We start from the raw sequence: 23,976 nt of genomic DNA on the forward strand, positions 1-23,976 counted from the left end.
GGCTGCGCCGGCTGTGATGTCATCGGGCGGAAAGTTTAAAAAAAAAAAGAAAAAAATTTCTTCCAGCGTGGGTGACGTCAGGTGAGTGGCTGTCCCACGTGGGGTCCTGAGTGTGTGTGTGTGTGTGTGTGTGTGTGTGTGTGTGTGTGTGTGTGTGTGTGTGTGTGTGTGTGTGTGAGAGAGAGAGAGAGAGAGGTGTGTCCCCCACTTCTCCTACCCTCACCTGCTGCACCCCTTCTTGGCAGGGCTTGGGGAGGGGTGCAGGGTGCATGTCCCCGGGGGGGACCCTGGCCCTAGAGCTCCCAGCCCAGCCCTTCTTGGCTGGGCTCTGCTGACCCACGCCCCGGTGCCGGGGGGCTGCGGGGGCCGGGGCAGAGGTTTCCTGGCACGAGGACCCGGCTTTACCGCAGCAGGGCTCGGCGGCACTAGCTCCACCGTCAGACGTGGGCTGGTGCTGCCGGAGCGCCTGCGTGCCTGGGATGCTGGGCCCGGTCGGATGGGAACAGGCCCGTCTGGCCTTCAGCGTCTAACCCCCGCCTGTCGTGGGGTGTCTGACATGCCCAGAGCCCTGCTCCAGCCCCCCGGCCCTGCTGGCACCTGCTGAGAACTGGCTGGCTCAGGCCAGGAATCGGGATGAGCAAATGTCCCGGTTTGATAGGGCCAGTCCCAATATTCGGGGTTTTCCTTATAGAGGTGCTTATTACTCCCCACCCCACCCCTGATCTTTCACACTTGCTCTCTGCTCAGCAGACAGCTGTCTCTACCCTGAATAGACAGCCCCGGCTCTGGCCTGTGTCCCTCACTGTTTGTGAATCAAAATATCAGTGTGGTTCCACTACCAGTTTTCTGAAAAGTGCTGTCACCTTGCTGTGGAAAGGCCTTGCAGATCCCACATCTAATGGCTGCAGCTGGGGACCGGGAGTCTTGGCTCCTGGGTTCTGTTCGAAGGCCTGTCACTCAGCCTGACTGGCCTCTGTTTCCCTTTCAGGGAAATGGGGGTGTACTTCTCTCAGCTTAGGTGGATTGTGAGGACAAATCCACTGACTTTGGAGGTGCTTTGAGATCCTCAGCCAGACGGTCCCATTGAGCCACAATTTACAACACACTAAAATGTCAGGTTCTGACATGACCGGATGTGAAACCAATAACGCTTGGGGTTAGAAAAGAGTTAGCTACTCCAACGGGCATGTTGAATTTAATCGGGTTTAACCTGCCTATGGATGCGTCTGACCCTTTCCTAGCATGCCTTTCTGTGCATGTCACAACTTGACACCACAGGCTTTGTTTCCTACTCAAAGGGCTGGGGGAGTCTCCCTGATAAGATTGCCTTGTCTGGCTTCATTGTGGCTGAAGTCTCCTACTGTACCAGAGCAACATTTAAATGCATGGAGCCGCCTCCAGAGATGTGCTGCCCTTGGATAAAAAGAATCTGAAGGATCAGCATTAAGGAAATTGAGGCACAGAGTTTACCCAGAGCTAGAAGTTTTCTCATTAAAAGTATATTTCGTCTAGGGCAGAGCGTCCAGCCTGGGAACCAAATTCAATCTCAGCTGCATCTGGGTGTGGCTTTAGCATCTTTAAATGTCCAGGCAGTTGTGTGGCTTCTGGAAACTGTAGATCCCAGCATGCATCAAAGTGGGACTTGTGCAGGCTGGGGCTGTGAGTTTCCCTCTGTGTTAGTTCTTGCTATCTGACGATTCACCTTCCTCTCACAGGTGCCCCCTTCTACGACCCATGCAGGGGGAATCAGGGAGGAACCCTAAGCCCTTAAGCACCACTCAACTCGGTGCCACAAACATCCTGGTTATTGTTTATTGGTATTGTAGCACCGGGTGTGGTATTGTGCGCGGTGCTATACAAACACATCCTTCCTGCCCCATCTGAGCATGGGATGAGATCACAGACAGGTGCGCAAGGCGACAACAAGACAATACGGTTGACATAGCAGGCCGGGGTCTTGGCGTGCCGGCGGCGTAGCTGTTCTCCACGAAACATCACACGCGTGCTGTTCGCTCCCCTCTTCCAGAATGCATGGAAGGCGTTAGGGCCGATCCCAAGCCTGCTCCTGGATGGCCCCCTTTCTGCAGCTCAATACGGTGCCGTTTGCCATTGTCCTGGGTGGGTCCTTCCATGTAGCAGCCTCTAAACCGAGCCAGACTGAGCTGTCTGAGATCAGGGAGTGGTGTGGGTTACAGGGGGCTCCCCTCAGTTCAGACTCTCCTTTCTCTCCCTGCAGGATCCCTCTCTGCACCCCAAGATGCTGCCCCTGGACCACTGGGCTCTCTTCCTTCCTGTCCTCCTCTCCCTGCTCCTCACTCCCTCCTCTGGATTTTTTGGCTGGCTGACGTACGGAGCAGCTCCAGAAAGGAGCCCCGTCCCCCCGACGCCGACTCCAGATCCAAGGAGCGTCCCCAACGCTCCCTTTGAGATGACTACGGGGGATGAGCGATTCCTGGCTGAGGCCAGGCACCTGGATCTGTCTCCTCTGGATTCATGTCACCATAAGGTGTCGTCATATCTCTTTGTCGCAGGAGGGCCGGAAATGTGCGGGGGCTGTACGGACACGGAGGAGGGAGTGGTCCGTGCCGCAGAGCGCTCGCCGTACGTGCTTATCTGTGCACAGGGAGCTGTGCCACTGCATTCCATGGGATGGCTCCCCATGCACAGATGTTTGCAGGATCCGGTCCTGAGCAGAGCAGCTGTGCAAGGGAGAGGGAAAAGGGGGCCAGCAACCAAGCCGTGTGATCAGGATGACGACTGGCTGCACGCCCTGGTGGTTCCATGTCACCATGAATTGCGTTGGTGTTCGTGTGAGCGCTCTGCAGCCACACACACACACACACACACACACACACACACACACACACACACACACACACACACACACACACACACACACACACACACACACACACACACACCCCCCCCCCATCGTTAGCTGGCTCATTTCCTGTGAAGAGGGTCCTGGTGGGGGGGCGTGAAGATGAAGAGGTTCACCCCGTGTCTGCTTTTCCAGCTGTTCTTCCAGGCCGCCCCCTGCCCCTGGAACGCCCCCCACAAGGTCCCACTGCTCTGCATGGTCACCTCCCTCCCCCCTGTCAGGCGGCCTGTGCGAAATGAGTTGCATTTATTTTTAAAGTATATGAAGAGGATGCCTTCTCTCCCCCTCCCCCCGTGCTGTGCAGCTGGTCCCAGGCACAGCCCTTGTCCATGGCCTGCAGTGTGGGCTCTGGGCTGGACACGGTGCTGGCTCCTTCCTCAGTCTGCTTCTGAACTTAAGGCTTCTGGGCTCTTCCTTGTTTGCAGAGCAGCTGGAAATGGGGAGGGGGCAGCTGGCCTGGCTGTTAAAACAACAGCTGCTCAGAGACCTGGCAAGGAGCCTCTCACTGGGGAGGTGAAGGAAGGAGCAGGGAAGAGGTGTGGGGGTGGCAGAGGTAGAAGGGCGCCAGCTCGCTTGGCTCTGCTTTCACAGGGAGGGGCCGTGTGAGGAGGGGCTGGGGGAGGGGGGGTTGGGGCACGGAGGAAAGCAGGAGGAGGGGGGAGGGTGAACCCCACTTGCATGCAGCCCCAGGCAATGAGCTGTGCATGCTCCTATCATGTGGGAGGGTGAGGATTTACAATGCAAGTCCAGCTGCAGATGATGAGTTACCTTCTCTTGCACGTGGGAGGCACCAGCTTGCTGAAACCAGGCACCTAACGCTCTCCTTGCTGCTGGCAGGTTATTGCCCAGATCCACTCCTCCTGCACCGACCTGACTGAAGAGGAACTGGCCAAACTGGGGGTGTCCCTGTTTAACTGCCAAGCGAGCGTGGAGGGGCGCCGGACCTACACCTGTGCTGCTGACATGGTAAGGCAGTGAGGCGCGGCTGTGAATTCATGCCCACTGGGGACAGGGCTCCCGCCGGTGTGGCCAGACTGTGATTGTTGGCCTGTGGGGCCTGGGCAGTAAAGGAGCCCGTGGAGTGGGGACTCCTGGGCAAGGCAACCCTCCCCTGGGCACCAGTGTCCCACCGGATTTGCCTGTCACGCGGGGTACGCTCATTTATTAGGGTTACTTTCCTGGGGGGCGGGGAGGGCTGTAATTCTATCCATGTGCTGCTTGTGTCACTTGTTTTCATATGGAGCTTTACTTCTCCCTTCTGCAAGTCCCCTCCCAATGGAGCTACTCTGCAGGACCTAAGTTTCCCAGGGCTGGGTTCCTCCAGCCCCCGACTCAAATAAACACCCAGATATGTGCACACACACTCACGGATTAACAGAGCGTGGCCGAGCGGGCCAGGTCTATCAGCACTCTCAGGCTGACCCCTTATATGCCCCTGGACTCCACAGGCCGAGCAGAGCAGCACTTTCAAGCTGCCACCTTTATATGCCATAGGTTCAGCACGTCGCTATCCCCACTCTCACTCTACAATTATTCTCGTAGTGCCCCCTGTCATGAGCAAACCCCACAGGATTTTTGGGCGTTACAGGGATCTTTGGCTTAGGTACAAGAAGCGCTGCTGCAGAGCAAGGTAGGGAAGCTGAGAACACAAAGGAGTAAATGAAGTTTGGAGAGTCTGGCAACCAGCGTGATTATAAAAGTTATTGTATTGCCAGGTCTATAGAGTAATAGCCATACAAGGAGAGACCAATAAACGAAACAGTGACAATATGACACGGTTTCAATTGGGGTATCGAGGAAATCTAGACCAAGTTTGATTACAAGTCAGGTTTAGAAAGTTATACCTGGAGTGAGAAAGAGAGAGATCAAATTAAGTGGGCTTACGGGGTGGGGGGAAGAGAGAGAGAGAGAGTTGGGGTTTCATCACGCAGCGCAGCTTGAACCGGTCCGAGGTTCCCGGGAGACAGGCTGTTCAGCTTCGGGTCCGGAGCGCTTGTGACAGGCAGAGCCCCCAACACGCTCAGTCAGGAAAAGGTGAGGTACCAGTGGAGCTGATGCAGCTTTTGGATCCAGGCATGAGAACAGAGGTTTGAACTTGGGTAGGGGTTTTTGTAGGGAAGAAACAATGGTGCAAGAGAGAACACTAGGTTTGTTTATGAGTAAATGATGATTCAAGGGCGTATACCAGAGTGGTTTTGTTTAGGCTGGACAAGAGGAGCTGATCATTGCTGGCTCTGGGCAGTGTTCCTTCCAGGGAGCTCACAGTGCAATCAGGCAGACTCAGTGTTTTGGAGATCAATAACTGGAATGGTCTGATAACTGTGGAGCTGGGTGTGTGCAGGCGTGGGTTCACTAACATCTGGAGCAGAGATCCCCCATCATGCCGTGCTTCCCTGCTTTGCCAATCCCAGAGTTCAGTGTGGTCCATGCCATGGAATCTCTGTTCTTCATTCTGTGTGCTAATGGAGATGTCTCCTTGTCGCATCTTCGATGCAAATGAGGCTAGGGGAGTTGTCCAGAGGGGTTCAGGAGTGTCTCCCGCTGCCTTTTCATTGCTTTGTGTAAGTCTTTCTTCTGATCAGTGCTGGTTCAAGCAGAGGTTGGGGGAGGGAGGGTCCTTCGTGAGTCAGACAGGCTGGGTACGGTGCCCTGGTTCCCCAAGAACACAGAGCTGACAGGTAACACACCGGGAATGGGAGCTCCGTCACCTAGGCCTGCAAACAGTCTTCATGTGGGAACGACCTTCAGCCACCACTGACCTTAGCCAAGTTTCCATGCGAATGAAAGGAGAAGCCTCTGGATCCATTGCTGATCTCCCCTCCTGTGCCCCCAGCCATCTTTGCCCCTCCTCACAGACAGAGCTGTGTTTGCAATAAGCTATTGAAACGCTGCGTTAGGTGGCTGGTTCATATTCCTGACTGGCTCATTGTGTGTAACAGGGATACTGGGACAGCAAGGCTGAGAGAACTTTGCGTTGCTTCAATAATAGAACCTCTTGCGTGTTTGAGGTGGAGATCCGTTAGACCAGTGGCTTTCAACCTGTGGTCCGTGGACCCCTGGGGTTCCGCAGCCTACGCTGAAGATTTCCAAAGGGGTCCGCACCTCCAGTCATAATTTTTTAGGGGTCTGCAAATGAAAGAAGGTTGAAAAGCCCTGCATTAGGATGTTTGGTCCATCTTCCACCCAGTGCAGGACTGGTTCCTGTGACGGATCTTGGAGTGCTTTATGCAGTCTGTCTGTTCAACGTCCCAAAATGGGTCTCCTGCCGCTCGCCTTGTTCCACAGCCCCTGGGAGCTCATTACGAAGTATCACCCTGCATGTTCCCCTTACTGTCCCATCCCTTTGCGCCTTGTCTCACACACTGATATTGCTCTGTGTAATTCCTCTCCCTCTGTGGTGCTCCCCTTTCAAATGTGAAGTGGATAGTCTCCCTAGCTCGCTATCCGTCAGCCACGTGGCTCTGCATGCTTTTTGCTTCCAGCCTTTCCCTCCAGCCCTTGCTCCCTTCTGTTGCTTTTTACCCCTGACTCACTCCAGTTTCAGAATATCTTTCAGTCCCCTGGGTGTGCAGGACCGAGCACAATATCCCAGGTGCACCCATGCAGGGACTGGGTCAATCCATGTGTGATGAGCAGTTCCTGCGTCGCGCTCTTCATCTGCTAAGCATTCCGCAAAGGTGGGTCAGTGCAACCCCCTCTGTTTTAAAGAGGGGAAACTGAGGCACACCAGGACCTGACTTGCCGAAGGTCACATGGTGAGTCAGCGGGAAAGCCAAGAATAGCCCTTGGATCCCTGATTCCCAGTCCAATGCTTTGTGTGGCGGGCCGTGCTGCCTAGAGTCTGGAACCTATCTGCCCTTGAGAAATGACCATGTTGGGGTACTTGGGTCTAATACAGTCGTGCTTCAGCTGTGTGAGAACCGGTCTGTCTTGCTTGTGAGGATAATTCACCCAGCTTGGTCCTAAACAGTCCTAAACAGTCCGTAGCTGTAGAAACTATTCCCTTGCGGGGATCCAGGACTGCTTCCAATCAGGTTGGCTGGATCACGAACTGCTTCCCCTCACTTCCTGGGCTAAGGCCAAAAGGGACCGTTTGATCACCCAGCCTGAGCGCCTGTATATTGCAGCGCACGGAACTTCACCCGCTCACCGCTGCACTGAGGCCAGTCACTCGTGTGTGGCTGAAGCGTCTCTTCCACAAGGGCAGCCCATCTGAATCTGAAGACACCAAGAGCTGGAGAATCCTCCACGTCACTTGGTAGTTTGTTCTGGTGGTTAATCACGCTGACCATTGTGCGTCTTCTTTCTAACTGGAATTCATCCAGCCCTCAGTTCTTGTTCTGCTTTTCCCTGCTGGATTAAAGAAACGTCCGGGCCCGGTATTTTTTTCTCCCTGTGAAGTTACTGATGCGCCTCTTGCTTTCTCTGGAGTGCTGCTCTGCAGTTCTTGTGTTCGGAGGGATGAGGGCCACGGGGAGGGGCCTTATTGAACCTAATCCTGCTTGTCTGACTTTCTAACCAGGCCCTCGCAGAATGCACGGCCGACATGGACCCCGACACCTGGAACGCCTACCACATCGTCAGCAACCGGGCCCGCGCGGTCTGCTACTCCACCCGCCAGATGCAGTTCAAGCGCCAGACGGAGCACACGGTCAACACCCTGGTCTCCACCGCCGTGAGTCAGCTGGAGGCCATGAGGCTTCTGAAGGTGAGTAGTGGCGAGCGGGTCGCTCCAAAGAGGCCTGAACCCTGAGCAAAGGGCGGACTCAACGTAGGGCGCAGCCAGCATGGTTTTCAGTGCAGAGGGGGAGGTTACAGACCGCAACGTGCAGTGCTCCACCATTGCAGCACAGCATGCTGGGATCTGTAGTCTCCCTCTGCCCTCTCTGCACCACTTCTGTGACGTTCCCTTCTGCAATCTGGACTGGTGTATTGCTGGCTCACCCCAATCCCTCACTCTTGGAGCCTGTCTTACTCTGCCTGGCTGTGTGAACCCCCACTCCTGGGTCAGCTCATGCACAACCTACAGCAGGCAAGCTGCTCCCAACTAAGTGAGTGAGTGCTTCTGGTCAACCACTCTTGGGATTATGCACTGGTAGGACCCCAGACAACACCCCCAGATGCAACCCTAGCTGCTGCTGTCTTTCAATGTTCAGTGCTACCCATGGCAAGCTCATTGGTTCATCAATTTATCAAAGAAATTGATATGCACCAGCCTTGTCACTTCAAATGGAGTCCCTAATTCACCTTACACCAGATGCACTGCTTTAGATAAAACAAACACGTTTATTAAGTACAGAAAGATTTTACATGATAAGTCAGAGGAAAATAAGTCAAATTTGATCAAGATGAAACAAAAAGTAAATCACGTACTAAGATAAGTTTAACACTTTCAGCAAGCTTACAGTCTTAGATGATTCTCACCACAGGCTGGCTGGATTCCTTCCCAGACAGGCTCTCCCTTGGGTCAGCATTTCAGGTGCTTGGTGGTGGTTGTAGATGGAGGTGGAAGGGGGAGAGAGATTTAAAAAGAAGACATTTTGCACATGTTCCTTTACGCCCCCCCTTTCAGGGTCAGGTGACAAACAATGTCCTTGTACGGCTTCCTCCATACCTGAGTCAGTGAATATCCCCCTTATCGATGCTTAGGCTAGTCCGTTGTTCCTGGAAGAGCTGGTTTGTGTTTTTGCATGCCTTAGTGGGGTGCAAACTGCCCCTCTGCTCTTGGAGGGTTTTGCCTGAATTTGCTTCAAGCTATGAAACACACGTTTGGGAACATTCTATAGCGAAGCCTCATAACCATATGTGTGATACTGCAACAAACATACCACTGTAACAATAACGTTCAGTATGCCATGAGCATTCCGACAACACCTTACATGACACGCTTTGCATTAAACAATACACAATTGCACCATAAGGGTGTATATGGGGACGCAGTGTGTCACAACTTCCCTCCGCGCATCATTCCTGGCGTCTCGCTGATCAAGTCCGTGTCTCGCTAACAGGACGGCCAGGAGGAACTGAAAGAGCTGACCGCGGAGTCCCTCCACCAGGTGGTGAGCAGTCAGCATGAGTTGCTGCTCCAGCAGGAGAAGATGCAGGACAGCCAGGAGCAGATGGAGTCCTCCATCCACAGCAACCTGGAGCAGCTGACTCAGGAGAAGGCGCTGATCGCCAGTGGGCAGCAGCAGGTGGCTCAGCTCATTGAGGGCATCACCAAGAGAATGGGTGAGAACAGGGAGGCAATGCCTTCCAAGGGCCTGGAGCGTCCCGTGGCGCCCTAGAGCAGGGGTTCTCTGCAGGTTGCAAACAGCTGTCGGGGGTGGTGTGACTTCCCAGATGGGAGGGGTGATCCTGGTGGGGAGGGGTGATCCTGGTGGGGAGGGGTGCCATGAGATTGGGAAAAGGGGATCAAGAGACCATGGTTCTGGGGGAAAGGGCACATGAGAGAGATGGAGGGTCCGTCAAGGGGGATCCTGGTATGGGAGGGGGTCACAAGAGGGTGATTCTAGGGTCCTGGGATAGAAAAAGGGAGTCACAAGAGGATGGTTGTGGGAGGGTATGAGGGGTGGGGAAGGGGGATCTTGAGACGGACAAATTCAAGAGCCGTTGACCTAGGGTGTCTAAAGCTGCAGCGGCGATGCTGTGGTCCATTAGTTTCAAGGACCCAGGCCTGGCCCCAGAGAGCCGGCTGTAGCTAAACCTACCTTGTGAGCCCGGCAAGGAAGGAATTACCACACTTGTTCCCAGCTGAGGTGATTTTTTTTCCCCGCTCCCCTCCCCCCGTCTTTAATCCTCCTGCTTCCCCTTCCCTGCGCTAGCCAGGAAGCTACAGCAAAGGGTCGTGAGCCAGGAATAGACCCAACGTCTCACCCCACCGGGGCCAGGCACCTCTGGGCAAGCCCTAGTGATGGCTTGGTCAACCTGGTTGTAAAATGGGGGATGAGCAAAAACCTCCACAAGTCCTGCCTGCTGCCACTCAGCCCAGCTCCCGGGCGGGGCTGTCTGGCCATCTCACCCTCCAGCTGCCTCCGTGTAGCTCCTGCCTTTCCCTGCTGCCTATTTGGTTTGACCAAAAGAGCGAGACACTGCGTGACTGTCTCTGCAGAATCTTCGCTCGTCTGGGCTAAGAGGCTTTCACCATTGGTGAGTGAACAGGTCACAGGCGTGCAAGACACTTCGCATGGGGAAGGGCTTCATAGGCAGCTTCTGCCAGGGCCTGAACTCTGCCCCTATCTCCCCCCAGAGAACATGAGCAGCCACCTAAATGACCAGGACTCTGATCTGCAGCAAGGACACAGAGCCATCCTCACCGACCTCACCCAGATGCAAAGGCGAGCCCAGGAGGTCTACTCCAAAATAGGTACCGGGACTGCTGCGGGCGGGGCAGGCTGCCCCCAGCTGGCCAGCGTGGGTGGGGCTGTAGTAGTAATTGAGCTGGGATGTATGGGGCCGAGGATCAAAAGTGTTAACGTGACCCAGTGTTAAACAAGATTCAGGATTCAGTACAGAGACCTCGGCCAGTTTGGCCCCATGGGAAATACGCCCGTAACATCCTTTTAACCAAGATACAAAGAAGAAGGGAAAACAGTAAAAGCATTAAACATTTGAAATGTCATTTACTAAGTCAAGCTTTCGTTTTGACAATCCTCGCTCCCTTTCCCTTTATCTGGAGAGAGTTTTTAGAAGGGAAAACCCCCTTGTTTGACAGTCTTAGAGAACTGTCCTTTGTGGGGGGGGGAAAGAGCAGGAGTGAGCTGAGCTGAGCTGGAGGGGGTGTTCTTGCTGCTGTTATAAAGTCCAATCCTGTTTCCTAAAAGCCAAAACACGCACAAGGGTGAGAGAAAAGAACAGGGAAGGGTAGACAATGCAGCTTCTGTCTCTGGTATTAACTCTCGCTTGCCATCTCACTGCTGGAGAAACGCAGGCCCGGATCAGCCACTCAAAGGCCTGGTAAACTCGTGTCCGAGTTGGGCTTTTCTGGGCGTTTGCTTTTAGCTGCCTTCTTCCGGTCACAGACTTGGAGCACAATAGACAGTCTTGTCCGTTTGAGCCAGACTCTTATTAGACAGAAGGCGGAAGGAGAAGAAATAGGGCAGGGACTCAGAAGGACACACGGGGGAGGTGGTGGTGAGATCTCTGGTGGTGGTCAGGATTCAGCTGGAGCCGGTAGGGGTGGTGATGCCATTTGGGTCCCCCTCTCTGGCCCAGTCTGATCAGGGCGTCTCAGGATCAGGATGATGAAGACCTGGGATCCGAGGAGATGGTGGGGGTGGCAGCCGTGATGGTGAATCTCGCATGTCTTCCCGTTCTTTCAGTCAGCCAGCATTGCCAGCAGCCTCTGTCCGTTTGTCCGTGTTCGTCCCCAAAAGGTGTGATGGGGGAATAGCCCATCTTGTTCCCCAGTTAGGCCTGACTTCCAAGATGCCGGTTTTGATCCAGTCTCGCGCTTCTCTTGTTCACCGTGACACAGCCCTGGAGTTAGAGCAGTTTGGTTTGGACAGCTCTCTCCGTCTCTCTCTTGCCCCTTTCCCCCGGAACGCGTGGTCTTCTAGGCGACTGCGACGTTCCATGAACCTTCACGCTCAGCTGAGCTCACAAGGAGGGAGAATCTGTCGGCCCCCTTAGCGCAGGCTGAGGGTTGGAGAGGGCCCGGCAGCTCGCTGGGGCGGTGGGATTCCCACGCCTCCGGAGGGATCTGTCTCCAGATCTTCAAGTAAAAAACCACAAGTACTTCCAGTCCATTAACCCTTCCCCAGATTCCTCACTGTGCTATATTACACACCATCGTTCTACACTGTCCCTGTACCACACTCATTGCCGTAACGTCGGAGCATCACCCGCTGTGCACTAAGCAATGTGACTGACAGCTGTGCTAATCCCTGCAAAATCACCCTGACCCACCTGGAGGTCAGCACCTCCACAGCTGAGAACAGCTGGCCTAGCTATTCAGGAGGAGACTGGGACCACTGATAAATTGTGTCCCCCTTTTATGTCTCCAGAGCCCTGCCTGTATTCTCAGTTCTACGCTCCCAGTTTCCTGGAAGCGCTGGCAGATCCTGCAAGAACCTCTCACAATGTGGGATCTAGCCCTGTAATTTCAACGACCCAGGCCTCAGCTAGGCTGGGCCTGCTGTGGGGAGAGGCAGAGGCAAACCATATAGTGGAGATCATTTTAAACTTGATCAAGGGGAAAAAACCAGACATTTGGCAGGATGAAGAATAGACGAGAAACAATAGAATGTGAAGTAACCTCAAATGCTCGCGCGGGAAGATAATAAACTGGAAATTACGATCACGCTACGTGCCATGCTGTGTCGCGCTTGGAGGGAATCCAAGTCCAGCTTCACCCCAGCCGGCCCACCTTGGCCTCTCTCTGGCTTGCAATGCCCCTTCATCACGATGACTGCACCTCTTCCCAGCAGGTTGACCTGCGAACGACCGCTCCTCCCCCCAAAGGGCCGCGCCTATTCCCAGGCGCCCCAGCTGTATCCCTCTGTCAGCGTCCCAACGGTCTGTCCATCTGTGCCCCTCGTGCGCTCCTTGCACGCGGCTCTCCATGGTCCAGCTCCCTCTCACACAGCTGCCTCAGCAAATCCTCTTTCCAGCCCAGTCCGGCCTCTTCTCGCCACCTCTTCCTTCTCTACCCGCTTTCCCGCTGCCCCCTTCGGGCGGGTTCTGAGCCCCTCCCAGGACAGCTTCCTAGGCTGCTGCATCCCATTTCCAGCATGTGTTGGTGCCGGGGCCCTGGTTACTCCCCTAGCTCTGAATCCTCTCTGCCCCTCTCTGTGCAGAGACCAACCTGGCGCTGTTCCTGGCCTATCAGAACCAGACAACCCTGTACTACGACCAGCTGATGGGGAAGCTGCACAGGATGAACCAGAGCCTGGGGCTGGTGCTCTACGCCGTGGATCGCATGCAGAGCAGCGTGGAGGGCCGGCTTCTGCACATCCAACGATTCATTGGCTGGGCAGGTGACGTGCAGGGGAGGCAGCGTGCGCCTCGGGGCGGCAGGGAGCTGACAGCCTCATCGCGCCCGTGGGGCCAAGTGCTGCTCAGTGGCTGGGGGCAGTGACTTGCAGGCAGCAGAGCCAAGGGCTTGGTGGTCTGCTTGCAGCATCGCCGGGGTTGGGCTCCACATCCCAGCTTCCAGCTCAGCTGGATGGATGTGGGGCCTTTCTCCTCCAAGCGCCATGTGGCTCCGAGACCTGGCTTGTAACCCTGGCCTTGGTCTCCTGCTCTCATCCCCAGTTGGAGCGCCGCAAAAGGCAGCAGAGACAGAGCTTCCAGGCCTTTGTCTGCTGACAGTCTGCTGTACTGAGAGCCTCGGGCGAGGGAGATGAAATGGTGTCGTGGGGAAGGCTGGGAGAGGCATTTGCAAAGGGGCAGATCACCTCTGTCTGATTGCAGGGCCTGTGTGGCTTGCCCCCTGGCGTGAGAGGGTCCCAGCCTGGAAAGGGTCAGATGGGAGTGGGTGTGAGAGGCTGGCGGGAGTAGCAACAAAAGGAGCCGGCTGTTGCGTGGGCAGGTCCTGCAGCAGAGATGCCGCCTACCCCTTGTTAATTACCTTAGTGGTGACACCCCTGCCCTCCAACCCCTGGGCAAAGCTGGGGAGGGGGAGCACTGAGAGGAGGAGACTTCTCTCCCCCTGGCCATTCCGCTGGCAGGAACCAGCTGGGAGATGGCGCTGGTCACTTTCCAGTTTGCAGGAGCCTGGAGCAAGGATCTCCCACACGTGCCTGCTCACCCATCCTGCCCTCTGTCTCGCAGGAGTCAGTCTGGGCGCTACCTACACCTGCGTCCTGCATGCCGCCTACTTCCTGCTCTCGGCTCTGCTCATGACCTTCCTGCAGACCCCGGGCTTCCCCCGCGCCGTGCTCCTGGTCTTGGTCATCGCCAACGCGCTTTCCGAGCTCAACCACTCTGTCTCCCTGGGCTTCCAGTCGCTCACCGTTTTCCTGACCCTCGTCGTGGCCGGTGAGCATGGCCCGGCTCCCTCTCTTCCCCCCCTGCACTGCATCGCTGACTCTGCTACCTGACCTGGCCTGGCTGCCCCCACCCCCTGGGCAGCCCAGCAGAGAGGCCTGGGGCTGAATGGGCCGTGGAGACAGAACCGCCCCACCCCGGCACGGGCTCGCTGGGCGGGGACACGCTGGCGCGGCGTGTAGCGGGAGATTGCCCTGCCGTTGCCCAGGCTTGGCTAAATAGCCCTGCGCCACCAGGCCGTTCCTGAGCTAGGCCGTCTGAAGCTGTGGCTGCTGACGTCCGTCAGTGTCAACCACCCACTGGACTCGAAAGCTCCTATAGTCCAGTCGGTGGAGGGGGGGCAAAGCCACCCTGTTGGCTTGGGTTACGCTTGCCATCTAACCCCCTCCTCCGCGGGCTTCCCCAGCCTGTGCTACATCCCACAGCCCCTTGCAGGGCAGAACCCTCTCCGTTCCGGAGGCGCAGAGCCGCAGGGGGTCAGCGGCAGAGCCGGAATTGGCCTGCTCTAAGCCTCCCTCCCACGAAATGCTGGATCCGTAGGTCCATCCGTCCGCGCCGCGCTAGCTGGGCGCTGCTCTGAACTGGCCCCCAGCTCCAGCTCTGCTCGCGTTTGCAGGTAACTGGCTGCTGGCCAGCGTGTGCCGCTGCGCCCGGCGCGCGACGGGCCGGACGCCGCCTCTGGCACTCTCGCCGCCTCCCCGGAAGGCACCGGGGGCCAGCAGCCACGAAGCAGAGATCAAGGACGACCCCCGCGGTCGTATCACCTCCACCCCGGACAGGTAGGAGTGTGGGAGGGGCGGGCGGGGTTAAGGAAGGGAGGGGATGATACAGAGGACGACGGGTTCGTGTCCAGATGTGCCCGTGTAACAGCCTTCCCGCCTCGGGTCTCTGGTAGGGTCACGTCAAACGCCCTCCGATCACACACTGGTGGAGAGTCTGGACTAGCATTTCCAGTCGAGTTAGTTAACCTGAGTCAACAGACAATCCCTGGATCTCACATGAAAGCAGGGTCACAAATCCTTCCTGGCACCCGACGCCAGCCTTAAAACACAGCAGGCTTTCCACAGCAGATGGCTGCAGGTGGCGGAGGGGGGCAGCTAAGAGGCTGGTAGTGAGAACGCCTGGCGTTTATCTAGTGTCTCTCCCTGCCCACCACAGGAGTCTGTGTGCAGTGGGGATGTCGGTGTGTTCTCTGTCTGGATGGAGCCCACGTCCTCTGGCTGTTCAGATGGAGAAACTGAGGCACAGGGAGGGAGGTGACCCAGGCAGAGCCGGGATTGGAGTTCCCTGCAGCAGGAACCCCCAGGCCCGTACAGGGCAGAACATGGCGCAGCATCACTGGGGCCGCTGTTCGCATGGGTCCTTCTGTGTCAGACTGGGAGACGGCCGGCAGCGCCCCCGCGTCACTAGCCCCGCTGGCTAACGTAGTGCGCAGAGGCTGCCTGCAGGCACGCTTGTTCGCTTGCCGTCAGGCTGCTGCCTAGCCTCTGGGGAGAGGAGCGCGTGGGTGCTCCCACAGCAGCCAGCAGTACGACGCCCAGCCCCAGGCCAGGACCTGGCAGCCGTGCACCCCGCGAGCAGGAAGGCGTGAGACCTGTCACGGTGGTGGCTGCAGACGCGGCGCACTGGTGCCAAATAGCCGCTTGGTGGCAGCAGGGATCTCGCCCTGCAATAGTCCTTCTGCAAGGGGCTTCCCCGTTGCGTCCTCCGGCCACCCCAGGTTAGGCCCACGGTCTAGCAGGATCAGTCTGCCACGTAGGTGTGAGACCCACCTCTGCTCTTCCAGCTGTGGCCCGGAGGAGGCCAGGATAGGGCCCGAGTCTGGGGTAAGGCCACCCTTCGTTGCTCTTGCTCCATGTGCTGTCGCCTACGGCACCCGCGCCCAGGGACAGCGGAGGGGGGGACGCCTCTTGTGAAACTCACCACTTCATGCATGTAGCGGAAGATGAGGCGGGCAAGAGGGAGACGCTCCGTGCAGAGAGGGCCCAGGCCTGGCTGGCGTGTACAGGGCACGTACCCCCCCACCAGGACCCCCTGCTGCTTCACGCGCTGATGGGTGGGAACGGGGCAGGCGCCTGGGGTGACACTCGGGCTGCGGTGGACTCATGTGACCTGGCTTCCTTCCCCTGGCAGCGGGTGTGCGATCGGCTTCTTGCGGGAGGAGCTGAACAAGCTGGAGGAGATGAGCTCCCTGCAGGGTAAGTACGAGGAGTATTCAGCACCGAGGCTGCCTGGGGAGCCTGGCACCAGCAGAACACATGGCTGCCTGCCAGAGCGCGGTAGCAAACCTGGGCCCCGCTCCTCCTGGGGGGCGCAATGGGATGCTGCGTCTCTTGCTGTCTGGGAGCTGTGGGCAATGCTGCAGGGAACAAGCAGCGTGCCCGGAGCACTAGGATCCACCCACCCTGTCTGTGCAAGACCTGATCCCTCTGGGAGAATCACCCCGCAGCGCTTGGACGCCCAGGACTGCCCTCAGTTTCCTTGGAGAGAAGCCGTAACACCTTTAAGAATAATAACAGTAAATGCCCGTTTTTTATCTAGAGCATTTCCTCCATCGATCTCAAAGCGCTTTCTGCACTTTCAATGCATTTATCCTCCCGCCTGTGAGGCAGGGAAGCATTGTCATCCCCACTGTACCGGTGGGGAAACTGAGGCACAGAAGAGGCTGAGTGGCTTGCTGAAGGAAGCCCACGGCGGCGCTGGGAACTGAACGCCGGTCTCCCATGTCCTAAGCCAGTGCCCCATAACCACTGAACCATCCTTCCCCCTCCTTGGCTCAAGCCGCACAGCTGTGTAAAGCTCCCGCAATCAGATTTCTCCTCTCTGCTGCTCATCAAACCGTTTAGGCTCTGCAGCATCGGGAAGCCAGCGGCATCTCCAGCTGAGCCCAGGCAGGGTGTGGTGGGAACCGCTCCAGAGCCATGCGGATGTGAGGGGGGGGCAGAGCTTCTAGGACTGGGGATGGCGTCAGGGTGCCTGCCAGGCCCGTGGTGGCTGGCGAGCTGTAGGCAGAGGCTGGGCTGTAGTGGGTGGGCCTGGGATAGGGAGGCTTATGACCATAGACGTGCTCCTGCGGCTCTGGCGTTGAATGGCCCAGGAGCCTGGTACTGGAGGGAACAGTGGTGCCAGGCATTAATGTATTGCAGATGACTCCTGCCTGGGCAGGGAGTCCCCGCTGATGGGAGACCCCTTTCGGGAGGGCGACGTGCCACTGCCCTCCGCCGGCTGGAAGGCACAGCAGAGGGCCGCTGCTCCGCCGGGTCCTTCCATCCCCATCAGGAACTTGCGCCGCATCAGTCTGAGCCGCACCACCAGGCATGAGGTGTTGGAGAGGCAGGTGGGTGTGTGGGGCTGGCGCTGCCCGCCGTGGGGTATGGGGAGAGGTGGATGGGAGAAAGGGGGGCTTCTCCCCTCCCCCAGTGCAAAGAGAAGATCTGCTGCCCCACACCCTGGCCCCTATGAAAGTGACCAACCTGGGAAATCCCACAGGGGCAGGTCAGGATGTGTGCATGGAGACTCGCGGACCGAGCTGTGCCTGGAAACCCTTCCAGCCTCTCCTTCCCGGGCGAGGCGGCCAACGCAACTCGCTTCCGTGCGCGGCTGGCTCCCAGCTGGCAGGAGGGTGGGAGCAGGGCGGGAGGTGTCCGGGGCTTGCACTGTTCACGCTGGGCTGGCTTGTTCTGACTGCAGGGTCCGAGGCAGGGACGCTCGTGGCATGTGCCGCCTGCCGTCCTTGCTGCGTTCCTAGCCGCTCGCGTGATGGGGTGGGGGGGAGGGAATGCCGGAGGTGTCTGGGCAGCCGATCAAAGCGCAGGCAGCCAGGGACTGGCGCTTCGAGTCCTGCCTCTGCTGGGGTTGTCGAAGGGGAGGCTCCAGGGAGGGCCCGGCTGACCCCAGCCATGCCCCAGCCATCAGGGCGCGAGGCCTGTGATGGATCAGACCTCCAGCGACGCACAGAGGGCCATCCAATCCACTCGGTATGGGGTCGCAGCCTCCCACAGGGCCCTTAGTTCTCAGCTGCAGCTCCTGGGAGGAGTGCTTTCCCTGAGGGCACTCGCTGCTCTAGAGGAAGAGCCTGGCCTGTGGTTTAGATCCCGGGTAGACCCGTGGCGTGGGGCCTGCAGCAGATCGTGGTTCTCTTGCTGCTGGGGGAGCTCGTCTTCCTCCTCGCCAATGTCCTGCCTAACTCTCTCTTTCCCGAACAGGCCACGCTGGAGAGGCGCCACCTGGGCCCTGTGTTTGATCCCTTTTCTGACGTCAGGCCCTATAGCCCGAACCAGTCCATGGCGAGCGCCCTGTGAGTACAGAGCATGGCTCCCTTCTCTGAACGGGCCGTGCAGGATTCCTTCTGTGCAATGGCTTCTCTCTCACTCACACACCACCACCCCCCCAATCCTCACCAGGCTCCTTGCTCAGTGCTTCTGGGCTGGGTTGTTCCCGCTAGTTACTGGCCCTGGCTTTAAGACCACTGGCAGCGGTGGTCTGACGTGATGGGACGGCAGGCAGTGCAGTGCTACAGACGCACACTGGGCCACACCTGCCCCGTGGCTGCTGGTTTGTTTTCCAAGTGGCACCAGCTGGGCCACTCCCTCTAGAGACTAAACGCGCCGTTAGCTCTCCTAATCTCGAGGCCATTGGCTCCTGGGGCGCTGGCTTTGCTAAGTGGTCCCTGGCGTCAGTGGATAGAGACAGACCCATTGCAGAGTACGGGGACGCAATGGGACTGCGTCGGTCGGCAGTGCTGAGCCGTGGTCTCTCCACACCAGCTGCCTGGTTGTTGTCCAGTTCTTTGGCAAGGAGAGTTTTGAAGGAAGAGGGCGAGGTGGCTTTTGCGGACGTTTGTAGAAGCTCCTCCCAAGCACGAGGGGCAGCCTGGGGAGAAAGCACCAAGTCGTTGGTTTGAAAATCGAACAAGAGGGTGCTGGAGGCTGACGTCGAGCTTCTGATACCGAATGCGCTGATCGGTAGGGCGGGGGGTCAGCTGGGAAGGGCCTTGCAGGTCAAGCAGCTCATGTTTGATACCATGGAGAAGAGGGAGCCGGTGGAGGGATCCAAAGAGACGGGTGGCGCGGTCAAAGTGGCAGGCTAAGAGAATGATCTCCCCTGCAGCCTGCTGCGTGGGTGTGAGCAGGGCCAGGCTGCGTTGGTCAGGGCCGGAGAGAAGGACGCTGCCGTAATCGAGACGTGAGACGATGGCTGCTTTAGCTGTGTGGCTGGAGAGTAAAGGGCGTGTCTTAGAGATGTCATCCAGAAAGAACGGACAAGGTTTAGACATAGCCTGGAAGATGCCGCCCAGATTACGGGCGTGAGTGACCGGCAGGATGGTGGTGTTGTCCACAGTGATCGGGGAGGGCTTGGGATGGGGGGAGAAGAGCCCTGTTTTAGCAACATTGAACTTGAGTTGATCGCTCGATGTTCATCTGATTAGATACTAGCGAAAACTTTCTACCTGTAAGGGTAGTTAAGCTCTGGGACAGGCTTCCCAGGGAGGTTGTGGAATCCCGATCACTGGAGGTTTTTAAGAACAGGCTGGGCAAACCCCTGTCAGGGTCGGTCTAGGTTTACTTGGTCCTGCCTCCCGCTGGAGGCTGGACTTGATGACCTCTTGCAGCCCACCATTTCTATGATTTCATCCATGAGGCGATAGCAGAGACAGCTGGAGACTGTAGTTTGGACAGAAGTGGATGGGGCTGGAGTAGTGGAAGATCTGAGAGTCGCTAGCCTGGGAATGGTGGTTGCATTTGTCTTTGCAGAGGAGATTACCCAGAGATGAAGTGTAGAGGGAGAAGAGAAGGGGACCAAGGACAGAGCCCCGTGGAATCCCACATAGAGAAGGGATGAGCAGGTTCTTCTGAAAGACACCCTAGAGGAGAGAGGTTGGAAGTCCCAGGAGGATGAGATTTCACCAAGAAGATCATGGTTAATGGTGGTGAAGGGGCTGATGGGTCACGGAGGATGCAGATGGAGTGCTGGTTCTAAGTTCTGGCTAGGAAGTTCTGGCTAGGAGAGATTCTGGTGAGAGCAGTTTCAGTGGAGTGTAAGGGGCAGAAGCCTGATGGGACGGGGGCTCTAGGGTGGAATTGGAAGCGAGGAATCCCCGACAGCGTGAAACGAAAGGGAGATGGGGCAGTGGCTGGAGAGGCAAATGGGGATTTTTTTTAAATGGGAGAAACTAGAGCACCTTGTATTGAGAGGAAAGAGCCAGCGGAGACAGAGGTTAAGGAGAAGAGTACAGGAGGGGGGTGGGTACCAGGGAGATCAGGAGTGGGAGGGAGAAGGTCACGTCTGTTGGTCAGTTTTCTCTTGGAAGCAGACGACGAGATCCTGTGCCAGAGGAGGAAAGTGGAAGCGGGTGGGGAGATGCAGCTGGGATTGTGGGCGTGGGATTCAGTGTAGTCAGAGACATGGAGGAGTTCACCTAGCTAGCCGGCAGCACTGCAGGGGAGAACGAATCTGTAGTGGAGGGAGTCGGCCCGCGGGTGGGATTTCCACCAGAGACGCACTGCAGCATGAGAGCAGGAGCGGAGGAAGGGGGGCGCTGGGGCGAGCTGGCCTGAGGGTTGGCAGAGCAGACCTCACGATAGGTGAGAGGGGGCGGAGGAGAGTGAAGGCGGGGACAGAATCAGCTACTGCGCGAATGGAAGAGAGGGCTGAGGGCAGATGAGACGTCACCAACGCCGAGGAGCTGGAAGGCACGGAAAGGCCACGTGGCCAGGCATGAGGGAGGGGGCTGATGGGGGAAACTCAGCAACAGAGAGCTCTGAAAGCGCGAGGCTTGGTGAGAGGGAGATTAGAAAGACTAGGACTTTTCAGCTTGGAAAAGGCCGACTGAAGGGGGATATGACAGAGGTCTACAAAGCCACGACTGAGGTGAAGGAAGTGAACAGGGCAGCGTTATTTACCCCTTCCCACAACACAAGAACCAGGGGTCACCCCCTGAAATGACTGGGCAGCAGGTTTAAAACAAACCTGGCCCCGGTCGGAAGACAGGCCCCTGGGCTGGGTGGACCGCTGGTCTGACCCAGTATGGCCGTTCTCATGTTCTTAAGTGAACGGCTCTTGGCCAAAGGGGAGGGTTGACCCAGGGCTGCGGGTCGAATGAAAAGAGGAGGGCGAGGAAATGCGTGGGAAGGGGGGGTGTCGTCCGCGCGGGAGCTGACGTCCCTGGGATGGGTGTGGGAGACGGAGGAGAGGAGAAAAGAGGGAGCCAGGAGTTGAAATCGGAGAGCGAGGCTGATGGGCGGGAGCTGGGCAGATGGCAAATGGCCCCAGCATGGAGTGGGAGAGGAAGAATCCGGTGCGGGAGGGAGGGAGGGCAGGGCCGGGGGGGAGCACTGATGTCAGAGGAGCTGGCTTGGCTTTCCCTGGGAGCTGCCAACGACCCCTGCCTGCTGTGCAGAGACTCCCCTTGGCTCGGTGCTACCCCCACTGCTGCTGGGGAGAGCTGACGGCTGCCTGACCTGACCCCGTCCTGTCGACAGAGCTGTGTACCCGCCGGTGTAATCCGACTGTCACCTCCCTTTCAGGTCCACCTCTTCGATGTCTCCACGCCTCCTGTGCCAGGGCGTCACCAAGGCCGGGCATCAGTGCAGGAAGAAGGCCGTGCCCGGCCAGGAGTTCTGCCACGTCCATGCGTTCGGACAAGTATCCTACATCAGCTGATCCTCGGGCCTCTCCTAGCCTGTGCAGCCCCTGGCGTCGTCTGGACCTTTGGGTGGCTGGCGGGCGAGTGACCCGTAAACTCCTGGAGGGCAGAGGGGACGAGGGCTGGGGCGTCACCCCCACTCTGAGCACCAGCCCCGCTGGGGCGTTATTTTAAACACGGCCTTTGATTTTAATGTTTGAATGGAGGGACTCAGGCTGCCGAGAGCCAGCAGCTTTTCCAGGGTCCCACCGGGCTTCTTTGAGGAAAGCCCCATTTTAAATATTCAGCCTGTGCCCTGTGAATATTCCAGCTGGTCTCAAACGCTTCCGAGCCTGGATGAAGCCGGGGAGCCCATGAGAACTGCAGGAGATGAGGAGCTTCCGTGTTTGTACTGACTCAAGAGCCGAGGGACTCTGTTTACAAGCAAAGCTGGCTTTTCTAGTGGCCGCAGCTGGGTTCTTCTGGCCTCTCTCACCTGGGCCAGTGGTTGGGACACTCACCAGGGCTTAGCTGTGGGCAGAACCTGCTGTCAGTGCCAACCAGGCATCCCTCTTTTCAGTGAAGGGGCTTCCATGTTGGTAGCCAGCCCCTGCAGTTTTACATGGAAATCTGCTGTTTGCACATTTGGTTTAATAAACAATGTTGATCTACCACGGGGATTTCCAGGTCTGTCTCCAAAGAAACCCCAGAGCGCCAACCTCTGGCTGAAGCAGGGTGGGGCTGTGTTTAATTTAGATGGAATAAATGGACCCAAAGGGTCGACTTGACCCCGACTGTCCAACATAAAAGTGTCAAACAAGGTGAGGGGCTTGGTACACAGAGACCTCAGCCAGCTTAGTCCTATGGCAAAGCCACCCGTAAGCATCCTTCTAACTTTGCATTAAAGATACAGAAGGAAAAGCATTTGAAATGTAAAACATTAAGTCAGGCTTTCATGTTTCCACCATCCGTTGTTCCCTTTCCCTGTTGCTGGAGAGAGTTTTTAGAAGGAACCACACTGCCTCCCTCCCTGCGACAGCCTGGTAGATGGTATTTAAAGCTGGTAATAACCATCCTGTGGGGGCAAAAGAGAAGTTAGTGTGGCTGCAGCTCTTGTTATTGTGGCTGCTGTTAAAGTCCAATCTCACTTCCTAGAAGCCAGAACCAGACAACTCCGCAGGGGGGGGGAGGAAAGAGCTGCAAAGACAGAAAATGCAGCTTCTGTCTCTGGTGCTGACTTCTATTTGCAACCTTCCTGGTGGGAAAAACACAGGCACTGCAGATGGCTTTATTAGCCACGCTGAGACCTTGCAAACTTGTGCCGCTCTCAGGCTGCTTAGGGCATTGCTTTTAATGGCCGCCTCCTGGTTTACAGCAGCGTTGTAAAAGATCGGCTTAGCCAGCCAAGGCTGACTCTTACTAGACAGAAGGCAAAAGGAGAGGGATGGGGCAGAAAAAGACCATGGGAGAGGAGGGGGGGTGGCAGAGTCTCACATCTCGGGTGGTGGACAGGAGTTGGCCAAAGCGGGTGGCACTGGTGATGTGGTCTGGGCCCCTTTCTCTGGTCTTGTCTGGTCAGGACATAGCTTGAGATTAGGACGACAAAGGCCTACGTGTCATGGTGGGTCCTAGGAGCCGGTGGGGGTGGCAGCCGTGACAGATCATGCCTTTTTTTTTTGGTCTTTCAGTCAGCGGTGGTTGTCACCTTCCTCCTGGCTGGTTTTCCCCCACAGAAGTCTTTTCTTTTAAAGACCCCCAAAAGGACTGAGGGTTGGAATAGCCCCTCCTTGCGTTATGTTGTTTGCCCATCACGCCTAGTTTCTGACCCACACATTTTGGTCCATTGATTTCCGGTCCCTGGGTCTTGTCTATCTGGCATCATCTTAACACAGTCTGAGAGTCCTGGCGGTAGAATCTACCAGCTGAAATTCATCGTCTGGCGCCTTACATTTTTTTCTTCAACAATTTTACGACGGGTCCCTAGGACAGTCCATGAACCTTGACCCCCTGGTCTGGCTCTCAATGAAAGTAGGCCAGGCTAGACCTCATGTACTAGAGCAGAGGGGTCATAGCAAACCTGACCTGGGGGAGAGGGAGAATGAGGCTTGCTGCCATTTCCCATCCCACCTTCCTCCCGCCCTTTCCCCAGGCGCTGTGCCCCATTCCGGCGTGCCAGCACTCGGGCCAGTCGAAAGTAGCGTGATGCAGACCAGTGGGTGGTGGCAGAGGACTACAGAACTCTGCACCTCTCCAGCCAAAGAGCTGTGAAGTGGGGGGCAGGGGAAGAGGCTTGCTAGTGGGAGAACGGGGAGGGTCAGCGCTGGTAAAGCTGGTCTGTGCAACCGCTTGTTCCCTCAACAGGCAGCTGTTCAAACCCTATAGCCTGGGTCAGGCTTTAGCTGTCACGGGGCAGCTCGCTGGTTCACCGCTGCCTGGCTGACTCGAGTTCGAGGCCATGTAACTGCAGTTCTCCTGTGATCAC

The 23,976-nt window shown here is 57.1% G+C and overlaps 1 protein-coding gene across 4 annotated transcripts; it reads left to right on the forward strand.

The window, feature by feature from the left end:
* The first annotated feature begins 18 nt into the window (after nt 1-18).
* Nucleotides 19-23,186, forward strand: LOC137161068 (protein brambleberry-like). 4 transcript variants are annotated; one of them, XM_067560092.1, is made up of 13 exons: nt 19-81; nt 2,237-2,506; nt 3,719-3,847; nt 7,404-7,589; nt 8,890-9,112; nt 10,131-10,247; nt 12,679-12,858; nt 13,655-13,861; nt 14,487-14,649; nt 16,004-16,068; nt 17,017-17,207; nt 18,076-18,167; nt 19,624-19,858. In XM_067560092.1, exons 2-13 carry the CDS (start codon nt 2,258-2,260, stop codon nt 19,709-19,711), a joined length of 1,890 nt encoding a protein of 629 aa, XP_067416193.1. In that variant the 5' UTR covers nt 19-81; nt 2,237-2,257; the 3' UTR covers nt 19,712-19,858. The 4 variants fall into 4 exon arrangements, with proteins under 4 accessions (XP_067416193.1, XP_067416189.1, XP_067416192.1 ...); XM_067560088.1 differs by lacking the exon at nt 19,624-19,858 and adding an exon at nt 21,397-23,186 and having other exon boundaries at nt 20-81; XM_067560091.1 differs by lacking the exon at nt 19,624-19,858 and adding an exon at nt 21,397-23,186 and having other exon boundaries at nt 20-81; nt 17,017-17,192.
* Nucleotides 23,187-23,976: the final 790 nt, after the last annotated feature.

The sequence above is a fragment of the Emydura macquarii genome, unplaced genomic scaffold, assembly GCF_026122565.2.
Source record: "Emydura macquarii macquarii isolate MOO-44397 ecotype Brisbane River unplaced genomic scaffold, CSIRO-AGI_Emac_v2 contig_2246, whole genome shotgun sequence".
Classification (NCBI taxonomy): domain Eukaryota; kingdom Metazoa; phylum Chordata; order Testudines; family Chelidae; genus Emydura; species Emydura macquarii.